The sequence below is a fragment of the Bemisia tabaci genome, chromosome 6, assembly GCF_918797505.1.
Source record: "Bemisia tabaci chromosome 6, PGI_BMITA_v3".
Lineage (NCBI taxonomy): Eukaryota > Metazoa > Arthropoda > Insecta > Hemiptera > Aleyrodidae > Bemisia > Bemisia tabaci.
This window is the reverse complement of record NC_092798.1, coordinates 42,914,588-42,937,198: the sequence shown is the minus strand read 5'-3', so window position 1 is coordinate 42,937,198 and position 22,611 is coordinate 42,914,588. Positions and strand designations below refer to the sequence as shown.

General features: G+C 39.8%; 1 protein-coding gene across 4 annotated transcripts in view; it reads right to left on the bottom strand.

The window, feature by feature from the left end:
• LOC109036494 (5-phosphohydroxy-L-lysine phospho-lyase) overlaps positions 1-22,611 on the bottom strand; it is a 56,530-nt gene that overhangs the window by 10,185 nt on the left and 23,734 nt on the right. For 3 of the 4 annotated variants that reach the window (XM_019050751.2, XM_019050749.2, XM_072301424.1), the window contains 3 exons: positions 6,970-7,144; positions 3,017-3,159; positions 1,167-1,301 (listed from right to left, as the gene is read on the bottom strand). In XM_019050751.2, coding sequence (XP_018906296.2) covers positions 1,167-1,301; positions 3,017-3,159; positions 6,970-7,097 — 406 coding nt within the window. In that variant the 5' untranslated portion in view covers positions 7,098-7,144. The remainder of the gene's footprint in view (positions 1-1,166; positions 1,302-3,016; positions 3,160-6,969; positions 7,145-22,611) is intronic. The other variant, XM_019050750.2, reaches the window with a different exon arrangement.

Here is a 22,611-nt window from a genome sequence, read left to right as displayed (position 1 = left end):
CCTCTTCGAAGAGTATACACTGCAAAATTTTATTCATATGAGCTTTCTCTGTTGAATAGCTCTGGATCGAATCCAAAATGACCAATGTTATGTGATTAAATTAGTAACTCAGATAAAAATAACAAAAAAGATACTTTTTCAAATCAAATATAAACTTGAATTTTTTCATTTTTCAAGTATATTTGATTTGTTGGAGTTTTTTTACATATCGTACGAGTGCGTCTATCGCAATCAGCTTGTGTATATTTGATTACAAAAATTTTGGGCCATTGATTTTCGATTATGTTGAGCCTGTCACATGACAGTGGGAATTTTGAGCTTTGCGCAGAATTATTGAATTATAGGATGATTCATCTGTGACAAATAACACTTTTGCCAAAATATACTTTGCAAAGCAGGAAGCTTAAAAGTGAAAATGGCTCAATTAGCCAGAGGTGAGGTGAGAATTTTAAATTTTGGCCATGCACTCATTGTGATTTTAGGGAAATTTTCCATAAGGATCATTTCTTGTTCCCTCACTGCTGCTTGCAATCGGCCCATAAGATACAATAAGAGAAAAAGGATATTAAGGAGTTTCTAAGAATGAGCTGGAGCAAACTGGGGGAGGAGCATCTAATTCCATGTCCATGTTACAATTGTTACACTGCAGTAAGGCGGGGGTGGGGGCAGAAGGGATTAAAGCCTGACATCACAAAATTTTCTTACCGATTCTTAAGATTCGGTAGGTAAAAACTTTGGGGCTATATTTTGTCAATAAATCAATATTATTGAGAAGGGGGCGGGGGAGGGGGGTTGTGCACTTAAGTACTCCGCATTTCATCGATAAGAAGGGAAGTAGTAGGAGGGTTTAGCGTAACAAGTGCAGCATGGAGTAGGGTAAGAAAACAGAAAAAAGCATTGACTAATATTATACGCTAGGACAATTTTGCTGCCTCCAGATAATATGTAATTTATTCTGTTGACATGCAAGTTAAATAAAAGACCTGAGGCTAAGCACCTGCAGGTTTAAATGAAAGAGAGGGAAGGGGGAGGAATGTTTATTTATACGTTTCCCGAGTTGATTTCTCCGACACACTTCGATCCTGAAACTCCGGAGGTAAGTAAAGGCAAGCTAGCAGTCCCTTTGAAAAATCAATCCACCAGTATAAAAGGCACAGGAAACTTACAAGTGTAATTTTTTGAGTATGAGGAGGGGATGGATACTGGCTGCTCCTTTATTAAGGCTTCGCTCAGAAGACTAGAAAAACCCTTTTCACCTAGACCTCTTGCAGCGTCCAAAATTTTGTTGGTTTCAGCGACATCTAGAGAGGGAAATGTTTTGAATCAATGACAGTGGGTTATATGTAGTTCCTTTTTAGGTTTTGGAACTTATTTACAGTTTAAAGCTTACGATGAGGCAACTTCATCATTTTTTATTTTGTTTTCAAATAAAATATGCAGAGCTCTTGTCCACGTCCCATCGACTATACAGTGACATACAATGATAGGAACAATGGTTTCTCAGGAAAAACCTTACAATGTGTACTTTTTTCTGTTGAGTATTGCTGCGAATGCTTTCAGTGTTATTTCACGAGAGTCTTAGAGATTCGTAATATTACCAATGGAATTTATAACAGAGCAGCTATAGTCTGATACTTTACCAAGTGGTTTACTTTCCTTCAGATATTTCCACATTGTGGTTCTTGACGACTTCAGGTTATTGACTTTATTCATTGAAAATAAAAACATTTTTGCTCTGAAACATTTTCTCAAAAAAATTCAGAGCTACAGGTACCTGAAAATCATAAAGAAATATTATCTCTCACTCGACTTGATTTGTATACAAATATTTATTCCCCTTTTCTCCTTTCAAATTTATTAATGTAAGGTTTATTGATACAAATAATCAGGAATATTTCTTACTGGATACTGTTTTTTTTTTTTTTCAAAATGTTTAAAGATACTTTTCAACATGGCATTTCAGAATATATCACTACCTCTCAAAAACAATACAATCTTCAGTGAAATCGAGAACGGATATTTCAATTTCTAGAAGCAGAGGCAAATCAAACAATCCCACATATGGCCGATCAAGACATTCAATTAGCCATCTCTACAAAATCAACCAATTCAAACAAAACTTGGATGTAGGTTGAAACATTCAAAATAAAATATTCTCTTCATCAAACTAGACTGACACGGATAAAGGTATTTTATACCTACCCAGTGTTATTATAAGCAACTACAACCTTGGGAGATAATTACAGTTGTTAGTAAAATCATAGCAAAATATTTACAACTGACATCTAAGGTATTTGACAGGGAAGCGATTTGTTTTAATAATGCACTAATCTGACTTATTTAATTTTCCAATGCACTTGATAAATATGTGGGCATGAATCTAGACTGTGTATTTTTTTCACCCTAATAATTTCTAGTCACTGACGTGCTGAAGCATGGAAACAAATAATGGACAAGTTAAACTGAAACTCGGTTCTCAAAATCTATATATTTAATGATAAAATTGAAAAAAATCTGATAATAAAAACCATTGAACTGAATGGCTACTATTTCAAAATAAGCAATATGCTATACTCATTATATTCCAAACTGAATGCTTTTTTGCTTAAGAAAAGTTCTCGGGGAGCTCTGGTTCAGTTCAGTTTTTGTCTCAGGGAATTCAAGTTCTTGAGAGGATTCGCCTATATTTGCCTGCTATTTGTTTTGAAGTGGGAATAATTCTTAGGGAAATTCCGATTGGCTAGTGAAAGTCTCATTTCAGCTAATTTTTCCAGGGCTGCCTCAAGCATCTCTACATGACATTCGTTATTCCCCTTCCCCCTCATTCATTACTGAATCAAAAAAACGAGGGTGGTGTTAAGTGACTAGAGCTGATTGATTTAAACTGATGAAGTGACAGAAAATAGAGAAGAATTAAGAAACTGTAAAATAAGCAAAAAGTAAGAGGAAGGCATCTGAGAGAGGGAACAGAATTAGAAGACAGACTTGCTATACTATTTCAACAAAAATAACTCACCTGGGTGAAATTGTTTAAAAGTTTTAGGGCTGATATCCCACAATAAGTTGACGGCTCCATGAAAGGACCCATCGACAACTACAACATCATTTTTACCCGTATAATTGCGTGCTAGTTTTAAAGCTAAATCATTGGCCTCTGCTCTGAAAAATGACAGAGAAATTACAGATTAAAGTTTTGTGAGAGAGGGTGACATTCACACACAATTGCTTTATTATTAGTATTCTTATATGAGAATGTGGGTAAAAAGTAAAAAGACGAGTATATTAAAAAAGTCATACCTTGCTAAAGAGTATCACTTGATTGCTGTCGAAACACCAGGGCCGGATTTAGGGTGGCCACATGGGCCGCGGCCTGTGGCGGCAAATTTTGCAATTTTAAAAATGTAGCTATAAAGAAAAATCGGATTCAGAAAAAAAATTACAAACGAGAAAAGGTGACCAAATCTCTCATTTCCTGAGAGTATATCTCTAATTTTGTCGTCTTTCTGTGATAAGACAGCACCTTTAATTTGTCGAGTTAAGACTAAGAGAGAAACCGAACACGGAATTTGGCCTAGAACGGCGCACTATGGTCCGAATAGCCGGTTTAAGCGGCAATAAATCGAAAAAGTGAAGTTTGGAAAAAGTTAGATTTTAAGAGGTAGATCGATAGTACATACTGTAGAGAAGACTCCTGTAAAATTTCACTTCGATTAAAGCACTAATAAAGATGTGACAAGCCTGGGAAGTGCGGCGCGCAGAGCACTTTATGAGTGCGATTCCAGTTACCGAGCGGCAGTGCTGTGTTTAAGGGCTTGTTTTCGTCGTTTCACCGTACCTGAAAGTGTTTGGGCACTTGATTCACAAAATATAAGATAAGTTTAAAATGTTTTATGCTGAAACTTTTTTTTTTATCATATCTAATGCTCTAGATTAACCCTTAGACATAGTCAGTTTTATCAATAAAATCGCAGAAGTAGGACCCAAAAAATATACTTAGCACCTCTGAGCACCTCGTAATTTTACTCGGAAGTTATTGTCATGACTCTAGACTACCTTCAAGTCTAATGGCTGAACCATAGTCCACCATAGCCTCAAGTTATTTCTCATGAAAAATGACGTTTTCGCGTTTCTTATCACTTACTACAATTAGCTATCATATGCCATTGACGATGACTTTTATCATGTTCCATTGTCATATTCTAGCAAATCGAATGCATTAGAGCCTAAATCTGCCCAGGCAGAATAATACGAGTTGATGGGGTTGATCGGGACCAATTGAAACTTTGTGCTCAAGAACAGCAAAGAATCGCCTCGAGAGGCTACTTTGAGGCCCCGTAAAAGTTTTTTTTTTGACGTTTTAAGTGTTTCAAACATATAATCTATTAGTGTAGATATATGTTAGCATAAGTTTAGCCTGGCAGACGAAAACAAGTCTAAACGGTTGATCGGTGGGACTTGAAAGTAAGGCTCCCGAGCAATGAAATTGTCTTAGGAAGCCACTTTGAGGTCCCGTAAACGTTTTTTTTTTACGTTTACCCATGTTTCAAACAAATAATCTATCAAAATGGATATATTTAAGCGTAAGTTTCGCTTGGCTGACGAAAACAAGTTCAAACGGCTGATCGGTGGGACTTGAAAGTAGGCCTCTGGAGCCATGAAACGTAGAAGTATTATCCTGAGCTGTCTTTTTCAAGTTCCCTTGATAGTAGTGTTTGACGAGGCTCTACTTTTAGCTTCTTTATAGTCCATCCAATGTAAAATTAATTTTTAAACTTATAAAAAAAAAAAAAAAAATTCTACCGGGAATCGAACCCGGGACATCAAGAAGATGGGTGAGACGCGATGCCAACAGCTCCACCGCTTCAACTCGAACTTGCAACCTCAATTTAAGGTTTGTGAACAAATTATTACCACAGTTATATAAAGTATAAAAATGTTAAAAATGGATTTTTCCTGAAGAATATTAGCATTTTTGCACTCAGCGACCCTAAAAACCCCTGAAAACTCATATTGCGAGGTTTAAACATACGTATCTGATTTAATGCCGCTTAAACCGGCTATTCGGACCATAGTGCGGCGCGGCGCAGAGAGCAATGATGACGAGAACTTGAGATGAAAAGGAGAAACCCTCGGCGCGGCGCGGCGGTCGGCATGTAATACATATTAGCGCCAACAAGACTGCATGAATACTTCACGCATTGCGTCAAAGACAGCGTGGTCAGCAGTGGTCGACGCGGCGTGAAACTCATAGCGCCTACAAGACTACATGCATACTTCACGCATTGCGTCTTACACAGTGCGTGCACGCCGTGCAGCAGCGGTCGTCGGCGTGAAACGCATAGCGCATACAAGACTGTAAGAATACTTCACGCATTGCGCCAAACACAGCGCAGTGAGCGCGGCGCGGCGGCGGAAGTTAAAATTATTAGTAAACTATACATTTATGTTTGTTCTTTCATAATTTTTCCGTTCATTTCATACAAATGGAAGGCCTTGTCCGCACAGAGATAGGTTTACGGAACTTAACTTTCGCGCCAAGTTCCGTGAACTTTTGCCAGTAGTGTTGACAGGGCTTTCGCAAAAAATGTGTTCAACACGAGTAAACGCGTCTAATGCACCCCTCCCCCTCCGGCACGTTCACTTGATGGTTTTTATTGATGTTTCAAAATGAATGAGAGGGGGGCGGCAAAATACAGGTGGCCCATGGCGGCAAGTAAGTAAATCCGGCCCTGCGAAACACACTTGGTATCAAGACAAATGTGATTTTCTAAAATTTTGACTAGATTTAACTGATCAGAACAGATATTAGTCACACTCTTTAGCCGAGAAAAACATAAAAGTACAACTGATGTTATATTTTCCGAGTCCTCCTATAAATTATGAAAGCATCCTCTCCTTTCTTTTTTTTTATAAAGGGGTTACGATTCAGGATTTTCTGATTTTTAAAGGTTAATACGGAGAAATTAGATTTCTCATTGATGGATTGAGATTCAAAATTCGCAATTATTGGGAAAATCTGAAATTTCAAAGAGGGAACAAGAGCAATGGAGCTTCACATCTGATTTCATCTGGTGAAGTGGTTGGATGATTGAGGGCTATGATGAATGGAGGAGTAAAGTGACATTTTAGTGTATTTCCCGAAGAAAATACATTCATGTCTACATATGCTTTTGAGCAAGAAGCATTTGAAGTTGAAAAATTACACGAAAATTTGTTACACGAATAAATTTTACCTACCCTGGAATAGTGAGGCAAGAAAATAAGCTCTAATTTTCAATATCTTCATCTGGGGTACGCCAGAGAAGTTTTATTGGAAATGATGTGGTCACTTAACACTTAATTTGCTGATTATGTTCTATTAGATTTTGGATACACTGGAGGCTCAAAAAAGATATGCTTCATCAGCCCTTAAAGTGTTAGGTAAATTTGATGGCAAAAGTGCGAAACCACGTATCTCTACTGCAATGTTTCAAAATTTTCGTTTTATTATATTTTCTTTAAAGAGAAATGAGCCAACTTTATAGATTGAAATGTATATAAAACATCCTGCATTCAGAGAAGAAACATCAAGGACATTTTCAAGAAATTTCGTTGAACAGTTTTTCAAAGAAAAAATAGAGTAGTATAGTATACCTTTGTATCCCAATCTCCTTGAAATTTTTTGATTAAGTTTCTACTCAACAGTGGTCAGTTCCAAACTACGATTAAAAAACGCCCGATAAAGAAAAACTTCCCAAATTAAGAAAATAAAGCATTGAAGAAGTTTGCAACGTCGCAAACGAAGATACAAGGTTTCGCAGTTGGTCCATCGATTTGATTTTGATCCAATATGGAACAGATGCTTGCTAGTCCCGATTTTTGGGCAAAAAATTTTAGCGACACTTCCTGCAATTTTCGAGATACCGAGGAATCATAGATCAAGAATTGTCGAGAAACAGTAAAATGTATCTAATATCTACTTGCGCTTACCCAGAGTTTGTGAAAAGACAGACTTGAAAATTGTCAGGCAAGGTACTTAGGAGTTCTTGGCAGTATTCATAGTCTAGGCGGTTCTCAATTTTATTTGATGGGTGTTCGTTGCAGACGGTTAATTTCATGAACTGGTTGCAGGCTGCTCGAACAGTTTCTGGATGACAGTGTCCCACTGGAAAAATAAGCACAAACAAGATAAGGATGTGTGTAAAGTTTAAAATTAACGTTGACTATTTTCTTTCAACGGCTAAAGTGAGACGTATTAGGATTAACACATGTAGGTACCAATTTGATACGGTGGCAGTTCTGTCTTATACTAAGTACCAAAGAGAGCAGTATATCGATGGCTCAAGTCGAAAAAAGTGCATCTGCGCCGGTTAACATAATTGCGATTAAATGTACCTACATCACCGTTCAGGTTTTTTCGGTGAATTTTTTTTCTCTTATTTATTTTTTAAAATCATCGTGTTAAGATTTGTGACATTTATTTTTACACTTCAGAGTGAATCGATAATTTAATATTCAATTCTAGGCCGAATGGGAACCGAGAATCAATATCTCACTCAAGGGACAAAAACGGACGAAACAGAGATAAACGGAGTTCGCGCAACTAAACGTACTTACGTGCAGGTGAAATTGCATACTTTACTGATTGAAGGAACTTTGGCTCCGTAAAGATCCCATGCAATTTTTCCCCTTTAAAAGGTAACACAATTGGAGATTTTTAAACGTTGCAATGGAGCTACGTTTTTTTTTCGACATCAGCCGTTGATGTAGAAAAATTATAATGAGAAAATAGACGTTTAGGTACTTCGAGAATGACATCGGACAAATCCTCCGTTTTTCATAAATTATTATTGATCATCAGCGAAACTCTTGGAAATCATCGAGAAGATGAGAATCGTCGATGTTTACCAATAGAGATGGAAACATAAATTTTATTTACTTAATCTTATGCAAGGCTGCAAAATATGGCAACTTTTGCTTGCTTGTGTTGTTACGTATCATCCGAACGATAGCAAACAAATCTGATGGTCATAAGTCGTCTGAGAGAGGGCCATTTTGCACAAGCAGTACGTAAGTACCAGTGCCGCTTTATCTAAAGGTAATGTGCTAATTAGGCTGGCGCTGGCTGCCTTGTCGGCGACGAGACAGTGTGTATGTTGACACTGGTCGAGTTTTGAGGATAGCTCAATTTGAATCAAGCATCTAATTTGAATTACAATGATCATATTTCAGATTTTCGAGCCAAGATTCCAATAAAAGATTATATAACGGTCTTATTATATAATATCAGATCCAAAGAGAACCGACAATCTCACTCAACAGACAAAAACGGACGAAACTGCTATTGTTGGCATGCATACAACTAATCGTCCTTACGTGAAGCTAAAATTGCATACTGGGCCAATTGAAGGAGCTTCGACTCTGCGGTAAGGAGAAAGGCACCACAGCGGACATACATTCTATCATCCTGCAAATTTTTGATCATCATTTTGTTCTAAGTCCCTACATTTCTATGGAGTATACCCGACGTAACAATTTGGGGAAAACGCACGCCCGTCAAATTGCATTTACGTTAGGATTTTTCGCAAACTCAAAATTCAGACGTGATAGAATTGTTGATGCATTTTTCCTGACTTCACTGCTAAAATGACGGAGGAATCAATACAATAACTAAGTGCATGCAATATGGTTTGACTGATAATGTGCAGATCTGTGTTGCGTAACATGTTTTTACCGAGCCGCCCCTCCCCCTCCATGCTCTAACGTGAGATTGAAGCCGAAAGTTCATGATGCAACCGTAATGTAAGATGATCGACCGCGATAACATGTTTTGTGGAATTTCACAATCTGACTTTTCCTTGACAAGTTTAGATTTCAGACTCAAAATCTCCTGAATTTTCTAAAATGTCTAGAATGATAATCGTATTCGAGAGCTTTGTTCTACTTCCAAAATCTTGCTCTGATGACAGCGATGGCGGGCAGCTTTTTGATGTGGAAGAGACTTCTATTGTGATTAGCAATTGTCGAGTCACTTAAAACAGTTCGCAATTTCTTTAAATCGTTTTCAATTTTTTTTTATTTATTATCTTTTTCATTGAGAGGTTTCTATCTTTCTTTCTTGTGACTTGACGAAAATTCCCTGAAATACTTCTTTATAAAACATGCATCCGTTTATGAATGAAAAAAATAAGTTGTCAAGAGGAACTTCCCAAGTTTTGATAGAATCAAAACTGAAAAAAAATTCCTTCAAGATAGTATTTTGACTTAAAGCGTCGTATCTTCTCGACAAAATTTGGTTTTTTTTTTTAAGTTAAATCCGTGCGGATTTAACTTAAAGTCAGTTTTTTTGAGTTGTAGATACGTTGATTTGTAATCGCTTTTTTAACTGAAACTTAACGATGGCAAAACAATGTTTCTTTAACTCAAAAAACCAAATCCTATCGACAAGAAACGACGCTTTAAGTGAAAATAATACATCAAGAAATTTTTTCTTCAGTGAAGCCCTTCTATGAATCTTACCCCTGTATTTAAATACTTTGAATAGAAGGGACATGAAACTTCTTTGGTTGATAGCGGAATTTCCAGTCTTTCACACGGTCGAGTAGGTAAAACCTACATTTTCCGGGTTGACTCTGAATTTTCAAGAACTTGTCACCCTATCGACAGCTACCTAACACTACGGGGCAATCTTCCATCGATTGAGATTGAAGCCATTCGACGGAAAGGCGATTCCTCTGACTTTTCAAGAACTTGTCAACCTATCAACAATTACCTATCATTTCAAGGCAGCCCTTAGTCGAAGGAGCCCATCTGACGGAGAGGCTATAAAATTATAATAATCAACCCGCAGGTGGCTACGTGCAAATGTGCACGTAGACCTTAGGTTCGACTACCTCCCGACTGGTCCCCAGAAATTTCCAGAAACGAGCGATCGAGATCGGATTATGGAGCTCGATGGTTGAAAACTCGATCCAAAAATCCGAGCCGAGGTTCATGCATAACAATCGATTCTGAAATCGATATTTATGATGGATTTCAATCGAGGGAAAACGGTAATGCAAATTGTAGGAATCGCCATCTGGGTTGAAGTCGGGGGTTACGTAATAATTACCGGCGTTACTTTGTTTGGAGGGGGGGAGGGGTGTCGTCGGGGGTCTGGATTTAGGCGGGTCAAGAATCCCGCGTCTTCGGTACGGCAGGGGGGGGGGGGGGGGGGGGGGGGTTGCGAACAGTCGTATCCTTGCCCGACGATTACCATTAACCGAACGGTTAGATTAAAGAAACGCGTAAGTACCGAAGGATCTTTCAGGCAGATACGCTAGTTCAAAGGAGTCGAAATCGTGACTCACATGTATACCGGCAATCGGTTTACGTTACATAACGTTCGTGCTGAACCAGTGGCGTGGCGTGAATTGCGATATATCGATTGTTCTGCCATTTAAACCTATGGCAAAGAATCGATTATTAAGGTGTTCGCTGCGAACACCCTTTTTATCGATCCTTTTCCATAGGTTTATATGGCATAACAATCGATCCATCGCAATTCATGCCACGCCACTGTGCTGAACCAGAGGACGCGTCGCTAATTTTTGAACGGCTCTACGTTAAAACCTATCAAGAGAATTTTTTCGTGACCCCTTCAGTCCGTAAAAATGCTTGCGTGCCAGGGCTCGGCGTAAAATAGGCGTAATAGATTTTGGTACCTACCGATTCAATTTTTTCACATCCTGCCAGGTGCACTCAGTGTGGGTACCGCAAAAAATAGACTTTCTGGACGGGCCTGGGTATAACGATACGCTTTTCATCCAGGCTTACATTAAATCTCGAGGGGCTACAATAGTGTCGCGAGATAGTGTCCGATATTCACCCTGAAACTCGACAAAAGCTCTCAATGTTGGGGTCGTAACAGGGATTACATGTCTTCGACAGCCTTCCGAGACTCCTCCACCAAACCTTTAAGGTGGAGCTTTAGCTTTTGAGCGATGCTTCTGAGTAAAATCGGCATATTTAAAATTTTTAACTTTTAAATGGATTGTTTGGGGTAAATCGAAATTTCAGTCAATCATTAAGAGCGTTAGTGCCAAAAATCATCTTCCTAAGTCTGTACACGAAGTCTAAAGTACTGTTTCCAATTAATCATCGATATCGATACGTTGAAATCGGTTGCAAAATGGAAACAATACTCTTGAATTCGTTAGAAGATTTTTGCAGATAATTTTCGGCGCGAACAATTTAAAATGATTGATATAAACGGACTGAAAGTTTAATTTTCCTTGAATAATCTACCAAATGGTTAAAATTTGAGTACATCAATTATACCCAGAATGCATAGACCAAAAGCTGAATATCCACCCTAAAATAGCTGAGCGATTTGTTTGGTAAACAAACCGTGCTTTGGGGAGTTAGATTCACTACAACATATGCGGGGTTTGGAGTACAAAACGCATAAGTGCAGTTTTTGCTATTTTGAGAAATACGTGTTTGAAGTTTTAAAATTACACGGTTCCTTATAGCGGAAAGAAAGTTCAAACTGACTTTTTGATGCTTAAAAATTGGAATTTGGGAGCGAATTTTTCACAGAATATGCATTAAATTTAGTTTGGCTTGAAATCATTGATATCTGAATTTTTCAAAAACTACACTTAAGCGCCTTGTCCTCCAAGCCCCTCATATTTAGCTCAACGGTCAACAAAGGGACAGAGGAGATGAGATGATGCATGTTGCTGCCCGTGAAAAAATCTTGACGGCTGGAATGCCTGTGAAAGTCGAGTTAATAATGATCGCAATTATGGTGGAAATTGTGTTGTTACGGTCTCTAACACAACGCAACATGAGAGAAAGGGCGACATTACGAGAATTTTCCACGCAAAATGTTGACTAAAATTGGCAGCTGATATTCTTATTAGGTTTACAAGTCAACCCATCTTGAATAGGGCTAAAATGGTTTAACGTTAGACGAGGAGCCGCCGCTCTCCTCCAATGAATACGGAAATGTCATTCCCGATTCGGTCGGCAAGTTCCAAAAACACGTTAAAAATTTGTTTAAGAAAAATTTGAAAAGCTTTAAAGCTAATGGAGTCAAGATTATGAGTCCTGCCGGCCGCATTCTTGGAACAGAGGACCTATGTTTCGGCCGTTTTCCCGAATTTTAGCAACTGGCATCGAGAATGGAGATGTTGAATGTGTGAGGGATTTGCGATTTGACCATTGATTCTAATATAAAAGTTCGCGAGAAACACGATAGTGCCACTGGTTTTCTCTGAAATCAACTCCCATGCTCAAAAAAAGCTCTCAAGTTGAGGCCAAAATGGAGGGGATATCCCACCCTACCCTGAGAGTCCACCTCTACATCAAGACAAACTCTCCATGCAAAGATAGGGAGCAAATACATTGGCAGGGTTGCCATTTTCTTTGGGGACTCCAAAACTGAAAACACGGCATCACTGCTAATATATTTGCTCCCTATCTTTGCATGGAGAGTTTGTTTTGATGTAGAGGTGGACTCTCAGGGTAGGGCGGGATATCCCCTCCATTTTGGCCTCACTTCGAGAGCTTTTTTTGAGTTTGGGAGATGATTTCAGAGAAAACCAGTGGCACCATCGTGTTTCTCGCGAAATTTTACATAAGAATCAATGGTCAAATCGCAAATCCTTCACTTATGCAACATCTCCATTACGGTCCCGGCTGTCAAGACTCTCGGGTACAATCTAACTTTTATTTGGAAAATATTTAACGACAAATGGACCGCGTTTGACAGAAAGGAACCAAGCCACATCAGCTATTGCCATTTAACTGAGCAATTTAATTTTTTTACGAGAGAATGTTTGTACGGCTTCCTGTGAAATTTTGAAGGAATTTGCTTCGTACTATGGAGAAACTTGACTGAAATTCGCACAAAAATCTGCAAACCCGTTTTCATGTATAAAATCAAATTGCCCAATTAAATTTGGCAATAGCTAATGTGGCTTGGTTCCTTTCTGATACACGCGGTCCAAATAAAGGTCATACAGTCAGAAGAATACAAATTTTATTTTTACTTGAAAAACGATGCTGATGGATTTAAATTCTTGTACATTTACAGATAACCCGTTGTCATAAGAACTCAGTAAGACAAAGTCTAAGGCATACTTGACCCCAAATTGGGTATCGTCAGCTGACCAAGAAAAGGAAAAAAAAATTATATTCAAATTTTTGGTTTTATTTTTTGCCCGATGGACCATGGGATCCACTTCGTTTTGCGTGCAAGGAGCTAACTTCCCATTGGCTGGCTTCCTTCCCATATATAGTACCACATTGCAGCAATGTATATACATATACATTTGTTCTCGCACTGACCAGATCCTGACACTTGCTGAACCGCTTTTGGCTCCTCCCAAAATGGACGTGCCCGTCTTGGTCCGCCAATGGCGGCATACCTTGAAAAAATTTCCATCTCTGACGAATTTTCTGAACAGCCTCTCAGAGGGGCTTACATAAGTAATTTTATGATTACGACGGCAGGCAGAGACGAAAATGGGGGAAGAGAGGGAACTTGAAGCCTCCTCCTTCCCCACCCCCTCATGCCAGAAAAAGAGGAAGATAAGAGGAGAAAAGAGGGTGAGAGAGAGAAATAACGGGAAGGTGAGAGAGCAAATAAGTCTCCTTAACTTTGGTTAATTGTAAGCGTTGATCCTAAGTCTAGATTAGATCGGTACGTAAATTAATTAAACATGAATATATTTATTTTGTTTTTTAGTTTAGTTGCCCCCCCTCTCTTGCTCCCCGCTAAAATTTATCTTCCATGAGAAAGGTGGTCATCATTCAATTTTTTAATACATTTTCTACCGTACAGGCAAATATGTTCACGATTGGGAGCTTTGCAAATAGGAGAGCCTGTTCAAGTCAACGTGAAAATTGCGCGTTACCCAGACCAACTCAACTTAAAAAATTGAATACGAATGATACAATTTAACGTGTAATCTTTTGTAGCAAGGTAAAAAACCCTAAAATGAAGAAAAGCTTCCAGAAAAGGTCAGTTGAAACAAACGGAGAGGGTAAGAACTTTCAACATCCCTGGGCAGAGTCTACTCGGAATTTCAATAAATATGAGTAACTTGGTCACATTTTTCCACGAGCTCTTCAAGTCCCCTCCGCATTCAATTTTTCCGCATTGACTCTCATTAGTTTGTGTCTAAAAGCAGCCACTGACACCGGGCCTAGGAAACAGGCAGGTGCTGAAGCGACACTTGAGTCCATAAGTTAGATAAAAGGATGTAACTTCCCAAGGTGTCACATTTGAGTCAGGGGGCCAATAGAGTTACATAACCGCTGGGTTGAATGCGTTGATACTTGGGCGCAAACGGTTCGAGTAGCCTGGCGGGCTCAGAAATAGAACAATAAATTATTAGAGGAATGACACCTCGGAGAATATAGACTTCGTGCATTGTTTAGAGATTTAAACTGGTTAGAGCCCTGAAATGTGCTCGTTCGAGGCTTAAATGTTGTCTGATGAAAATGCAACATTATTTTTTTACATAGTCTTTTTAAAGTTGAAAGTCGCTTTTCGACCAGAGCATGTAAGAAAATATACAATTGAGTTTTACGTTGACTTGTTTTGTATTACTAAAAGTATATCCAAATTAAGGAGAGCTTTCTCTGTGACCAGAGAAAATATTCAATTCGAAAAAAACTATGAAAAATGGTCATCTTTGGCTTTCAGACCTATCTTCATTGCAATTTGTCTTACTAGCGGGATTCGATGACCCGGCTAAATAATTAGTTTCGTTAATGCAGACCCTCAAATTTAGCCTGAATAGTATCTTCTTGAAAGATGTTGAATTTTCTATGTGCCAGCTACTGCTTTATTTTGAAGACTATTCTGAAGATGTGTCTTTCTCATTACATGAGTTATCGAATCAGACTTAATCCTAGATTTCTGTAACTTAATCGCTAAAAAAACAGCAGAGGTATTCGAGAACCTCAAAAACTTAGAAATTCACAAAAAAGCTCAGCAGTCGTTTTCAAAGTTTTCTTTAGGCCTTACGAACGATACGATGGCAAAACGATGTTGGAAAAGAGCTTATTTAGAAGTGAGATACGGTTGTTAGTAATTTTAAGTGAGAATTTTCGTGTCCACTTGAAATTAGACGCTCTAATTTAAAGTGGACACGAAAAAAGTTACGTTCTTTCACACTTTCTGATCTCCCTACTTAAAACTACGCCTCGTTTGGAGAGCTGTAAAATTGCCGCTATCACTAATTAATTACAGATGCATTTGAATGGCTGCGGTATTTCAAAGTTCCTGCAATTCAATGATAAAACTAAGTTTAGAAATTGCTTGCTCGTCGAAAACTTTATCAATGTTGTAATATTTCAAAAGTCAAAATCCGACTTCAAACTGAATCTTAGTTGGGATATTTCAAAATTCCCGCTATCAACACCACACACGATCCACATAAGCTTAAACTATTTTTACACGTTTTTACTAGAAGAAATTATACTTGAAAATATTCTCATAGTAGTGCACTCCTCAAAAAATATAATGCCTGAGAAGGTTTTAATCTTGGCTAAAAATCCCGTCTCAGCTGCTTTGGTAGTATAAATATATATTTCAAAAAATAAGCAATTTCTTGCACCAGTGAGATCTGGATACTTAGTAGGCCGATTCTAACATTTGGACCGCGTTAAACAGAAAAGAACCAAGCCACATCAGTTATTGCCAAATTTAATTGGGCAGTTTAATTTTCTAACGTGAAAACGGCTGTGCGGATTTTCGTGCGAATTTCAGTGAAAATTCTCCATGGTGCGAAGCAAATTCCTTAAAATTTTCAAAGAAATCCGAACAAACGTTCTCTCGTAAAAAATTTAATTGCCCAGTTAAACTTGGCAATAGCTGATGTAGCTTGGTTCCTTTCTGTTAAACTCGGTCTATTTATTCTTCCCCAAATGAAGCGATGCGTCTCAATGTTCGCCAAATGCGATCATATTCGAGCCTTTAAAAGTCCTAGATTTTCCAAAATTATAAGAAGGGTTTCGTTTTCGAACAGGCAATAGTAATAGTAACTCCATCGGCACAATGGGAGACGCTGGAATTGAGTGACACTCTAAGAATAACAAGGAGAGCGACCTTACTACTTATTGTCGAACGCGACGAACTTTCATTAGAACTCTAGATGCAACTATTCGAGCACCGTGGATGTCCGTGTTGCATAAACACAGACTTGAAGGCGCTCTGACTGTCCAGACATTCACCGCTTCATCCGCGGCGAGGCGCCAACGACAAGCTTTACTGCGGGGATCCAAAATTGCAGAGCGCTTTCAACTCTTCGTTTACTCTAAAAAAATATCTCCTGTGCACAAATAGTTACAGCGGACAATGGAGATGTTGCATGTGTGAGCAATTTGCAATTTGACTGTTGATTCTTGTGCAAAAGTTCGCGAGAAACACGATGGTACCACTGGTTTTCTCTGGAATCAACTCCCAAGCTCAAAAAAAGCTCTCAAGTCGGGGCCAAAATGTAGGGGATATCCCACGCTATCCTGAGAGTCCACCTCTACATCAAGACAAACTCTCCATGCAAAGATAGGGAGCAAATACATTGACAAGGCTGCCATTTTCAGTTTGGGACTCCCAAACTGAAAACTCGGCAACCCTGCTAATGTATTTGCTCCCTATCTTTGCATGGAGAGTTTGTTTTGATGTAGAGGTGGACTCTCAGGATAGCGTGGGATATCCCCTCCATTTTGGCCTCAACTTGAGAGCTTTTTTTGAGCTTGGGAGTTGATTTCAGAGAAAACCAGTGGCACCATCGTGTTTCTCGCGAACTTTTACATGAGAATCAACAGTCAAATCGCAAATTCCTCACACATGCAACATCTCCATTGTGCTTCAGTTTTGATATCGCGATGTGCTGAGCATAATTTTTACAGCAACTATTCATGCCTATGGATGTCTTCGGAGCCAAAATGAGGTATTAAAACACTCTTGTCATTTTAGATCCTCGCAGTAAAGCCTGCCAATTAATGAAGCGAGCCTTTCAACGAGGTTGAATATGACATTTTTGAACAAAACTGCAAATTTCGACGTAAATTTCTCCGCATTTCAAATCGCATAGGGGTACTCCTTGAAGACAATTTTACGAAAAAATCAATGAGACCGCCTCTGAAACCTCTACGTTCTGTATTATAATCGATATGAGCTTTTCATGTTTCCACACTTTGTCCGACTCCTCTAACGGTCGCTGGTGAGACGGTTAGTGTCTGAAAAGTCAAAACGCCTTCAATTTCATGCGGATACAACACGCACATCCATGGGGCTCGAATAGTTGCATCCAAGCGTTATAATGAAATTCGTTTGGTGTCCGTCGCATGCAACACTGTAACTGGAGCTTTATTTCTCCTTCACCTTAACTTAATTCTAGCACTGCTGATTTTGCCAATTGAGCCGACGAGGCAAACTATTATCGATTTTCATCGCGACATTGTCAATTTTCCAAGTAATGCATCATTTACATTTACTACAACGTTGCCGGTCCTCGAAATCGCAAAAAAATTAGGTATCTGAGCAGGGCATGTAGAGTTGCCTCTAACCCACTCTAATGAGTCATCCTTTGTTTAGTTTTTTTTCCCTTCTGCCTTTGGGAAAATTCATTTTGACGTTTAAGAGCGAAATTTTCACGAAACAATCCTGACGAATCGCACAGACTTGGCGCGAAAACAATGACCATTTGTCTTTCAAAAAAATAAAATGCGATGGGTACTATCTGCAACAACACAAGCCTAAATACACGCGCAGATATGATTTTCCACGTGCTATGACGAATCTGTGACTCGATTAAGTCTGGTAAGTATATTAGTGGATTTTCTTCTGGATTTTTCCTCCTGAAATGTGGGCTGCGTCTAGTCTGGCTTTAAGAAAAAGGCAAAAAACAAAATCAGTCGCTACACATATTCCAAAATTTCCTTATTTTTTCACATATTTTCCTGCTACTAATGAGGAAAATCCCATACTCCGTCGATGTACCATAATTCCTTAATACAAATTAGTACAGATGAAATCCATGTTACAATTTATGGGACAACAATTTGATCAGATAGCCGCGCTGCGTGACTTCTGATCAAAACATTAATTCCCTGACCGTGATAAATATTTTCTGTATTTTTTCGGTCTTCTTAAAATTCTCGGACTTTTCCCCGTTTGCCCAACACCCAACACTTGCGCCCGTTTTTGCTGAGCAGGTCAATCTTTTTGGATGGTACATGTAAAGACAGTATCTTGATGGAGAGAGAGTGGAGAATGAACCCCGTAGAGGTTGATTGATTGGGGCTAAAAAATGGCGGTTGCCCTAGAAGGAGAGGGTAGTTGTTAGGTCAACTTTTGACGGTTATTATCTACACACTGCAGCACTTGATTCTAACATTACTGCAAAACATATCTGATAAAAACGAGAATTTTTTATGCAACGTTCAAAATCAGATTTTAAACGAAGTTTGGACGCTTCATTATGATAGTTCAGTAAAATGCACCACGGTACAAGCAAATAAGACCAAATTTTTCGAGTCCGAATAGTACCGCTGGTTAATCAGAGGCGCTACTTCGGACTTACAAAAGTGCAGTCAAGTCTCGTCCTAAGTATACTTAAGATCAAATAGTACAAAATTGCCAATTCTTCAAATAGTACGATATAGTTAATTTCTCAAATAGTACAAAATCGCCAATTCCTGAACAAGGAGGAGCGACGACAGAAAAGGTCCCAAAAAATGTTATGTACGGAGGAAGGACCAACCAGTGTTCGAAACTCACAGGCGCCAACGCGCCAAATGCGCCTAAAAATTGGACATGGCGCCTAAAATATGAAGGCTCTGCGCCAACGTGGCCCATATTGCCCCCTAAAAATCTGAATTTTCATATTAGGTGATTATTCGAAATTTTCAGCACCACAAGTGAAAGCTTTTTCTATTCTCCACGATTTCATCATTTGTGCTTTTGTCTTCCCCAAGTTACAACTACTTACTAGTTTTGTTACGAAAACATCTTGCGTCTATATTTTCACTGAATGCGCCGTCATATGTAGGAAAAAGGTCAATTTGGCCCCTAAAAATCTTTAATGGCGCCTAAAAATCGGGCTTGGTGCGCCACATGGCTCCTAAAACTCAAAGGTTAGTTTCGAACACGGGGACCAACTGACCCAGATCTAATTAGAAATAGATCCCAGAACCTCCGTACTATCCCCATGAGGGTTTCCTATAAATATATAAAATCAGAGATCAAAAACCGTGCATAGTTGAAATCGGAATCACAATCTTTCGGACTATTCTTGGAGTCACCGTCAGAATTATCAGCACGACCTCCGTGTGCCTGTAATTCTACGAAAAGCGAGAAAAAGTATCATTTTTCTCGCCGGGGGTTACGTAAACTACACCTGCCGAAGTGCGGAAACTTCAATTCCGTTGAGCCCATTCGTCCCCATGGTTACGCAACGACCCCCCTCGCCCCCCTCCCCCTCCATGCACTGCAGCCTTGCCAAACTTAAACTGCAAATCTTCAAATGATCGTGAAATCATGGGGATAGAGAGTTGAAACGAGAGGAGAATTTCACCGATTTTTCCGGATAACTAGGTTTTCTCTGAGCTGAATGACTGAGGTCCTTGTAATTGCTCGGCTTACTGTAACTACCGACGCACGCAGGATTGCACGGTCCACGAACGGCAAAGGACGACGCTCGATTGGGGGGGGGGGGGGGGGGGTGTCTCAATCAGGGGTGCAGAAAATTTTCGATCACGTGCCCGCCCAGGCGCGCGAAAATGTGGAAAAGTTCACGAAAATGTGTAAGGAGGGAACATTTTGAAGGGTCAAAAGTCAAAATCAAAGGAAAACAGATGGAAAAGGTCAACATTCTAGAGATTGGTGAGAAATTTTGTGGAAAACGGATGAATAAAATGTGGAAGCCTGGAAGGTTTTGCACCCCTGGTCTCAATACCACTGTGCTCCGGCAAAAAGTACGTTATCCCCCCAAGTACTCAAATACTTCATTCCTACATTTTGTCCTGTGTGTGTGCGAGTATGATGTGTTGCAGGAAGTTAAAGATCGCCAATTAGTAATGAGGCCAATGGTAATGAGTAGAAAAACATAAGATTCTAATATCAATACGTAAATAGAGAGTACTCAATATGAGAAAATTGTGACATTTGGATTGCATTTTGCAAAAGGGAACCAGAAGCAGTGCAATGATGCTAAGATTGTGCATTTTCATCCTTTCCAATAAAATTACTGAAATCATGAAAAAATATGAGATTTACATGGTAGTTTTTGTCTTATATTTACAATTTTTAGCGAGTGAGGAAGGAGCTGTGAATGGATAATCGGGTTTTTCTCCCAAGGCAAAAGAATTTGCACAATCTTTGCTACACTGCAATGCTCCTGGTCCCTTGTTGCAAAATGCAATCCATTTGGTGAGGTGTGTGAGCGCTTGGTGAAAAAAGTGACCTGTACAGGATTTGGTCCGGAAAGGCAACTAAACCAACAGCATGGCAACGCGTGAAGTATTTGTATCAGGCGAAAATGAAGGCGCTTCATTCATGTCGAGATCTTACTATTCCTCATCGATACTGTCTTCACTATGCGGATGCTAATTACTGCGATTTGGAAATACAACGCGAAAGCCACTTGCAACTTGCCGAGGATCGCTAATGGAGATGTTGCATGCGGGAGGAATTTGCGATTTGACTATTGATTCTTATGGAAAAGTTCGCGAGAAACACGACTGTGCCAATGGTTTTCTCTGAAATCAAATCCCAAGCTCAAAAAAAGCTCTCAAGTAGAGGCCAAAATGTAGGGGATATCCCACGCTTTCCTCAGAGTCCACCTCTACATCAAGACAAACTCTTCGTGCAAAGATAGGGAGCAAATACATTGACAGGGCTGCCACTTTATTTGGGGACTTTAAAACTGAAGACACGGCTGCTCCCTATCTTCGCATGGAGAGTTTGTCTTGACGTAGACGTGGACTCTCAGGATAGCGTGGGATATCCCCTCCATTTTGGCCTCAACTAGAGAGCTATTTTTGAACTTGAGAGTTGATTTCAGAGAAAACCAGTGGCACCATCGTGCTTCTCGCGAACTTTTACATGAGAAACAATAGTCAAACCGCAAATTCCTCACACATGCAACATCTCCATTAGCGATTTTTTCCAAAGCTTCCTGCTAGTAAAACGATGGATACTGCGACACAGGTGAAAATTTGGTGGAAGGGAACGTTCTATACAACCCTTGTACACTAAGACGCTACACAATATTCAACATGGCTGAAACTTCCACGCGCAAATCGTGAGGAAGCATCGTGATCTTTGTCAACGCAATGAAAATGTAAAAATAAACACGCCGGTTGATAAAATTACATATCGTCACGTGTATTTCGGCGGGTTGGCGTCAGCCATGTTGAATATTCCGTAGCATCCTAGTACGCAAGGCGCGAGGGTTGCGCGAAGCTCCTCTAACGAGATGTTCACCTGTGCCAAAGTATCGTTTTTGAAGCGGGAAGCTTAGAAAAACGCACTTTTTTACGCAGATTGTGAAGTTGGGTGTGTACTTCAGACTTTGCCGACGCGCTCATCGTAATTTTTGAGACATTTTTTTAAAAAGAATTAACTTTTCTATTTGCTCTGGCTGAAGTATGCAACAGACCCATTGAAGTCATTCGCTGAAAAAAAAAAAAAACTCCGGCCGTAGAATCCGTACTTACGGGCTATACATATAGACACACCGTCCGCATTCCGGGCTCAGAGGCCGAAAGTTCCGGGTGTAGGACTCAGAGCAGTCGAAGCTACGTCTCCAGCACCCAGAACTTTCAGCCTCCGAGCTCGGAACAGACGGCATGTCTTCTAAACAGCCCATAATTAATTCTAATGTTGAAATCAGATGACTGGTAAGAGAACAATTGGATTGCATTTTGCAAAAAGGAACCACCAGCATTGCAATGTTGCTAAGATCGTGCAACTTCTTTTGTCTCGGAGGAAAAACCCGATTATCCCTTGATAGTTTCTATTTTACTCGCTAAAAACTGAAAATTTAAGACAAAAATTACCATCTAAATTTCATAGTTTTTCACAATTTCCGCAATTTCATTGCAAAGGATGAAGTTGCACAATCTTAGTATCATTGCAATGCTAGTGGTTCCTTGTTGCAAAATGCAATCCAATTAATCTATTAACACCATCAGCAGCGCCAAGCGGCGCGCGGCGCGGCGGCGCTTGTTGCACCGCGCGCCGACCGGCCGGCCGGCCGGCCGGCGCGGTGACGCACTGCCGCGACGAGACCCAAAAATTCGAAAGCAGGTAATAATTGAGCTTAACCAAGGTGTTGCCGCGTCGCGAAGAGGATCCGACCACCACGACAGGTTTCAGAAGGCGCCGACCCACGCATTGTTACTGGCAACGCAGGGCTCGCAACTTTGGGAACAAACAAGTTCGGATTACGAAACCTAATCGACTTGGACGGCGGCAGCGTCGCGACGGCCACCGGGCGACACTCCATTCCGCCACCTCCTTCGTCCACGCTCCACCGCACCGTCCGCGACGGCCGCATTGTTGGTCTTGGTCGTTTCATCAACGGCGATTTTGGGCGCGGAACTCGGAGATCGGGATGGTTTCGCTCA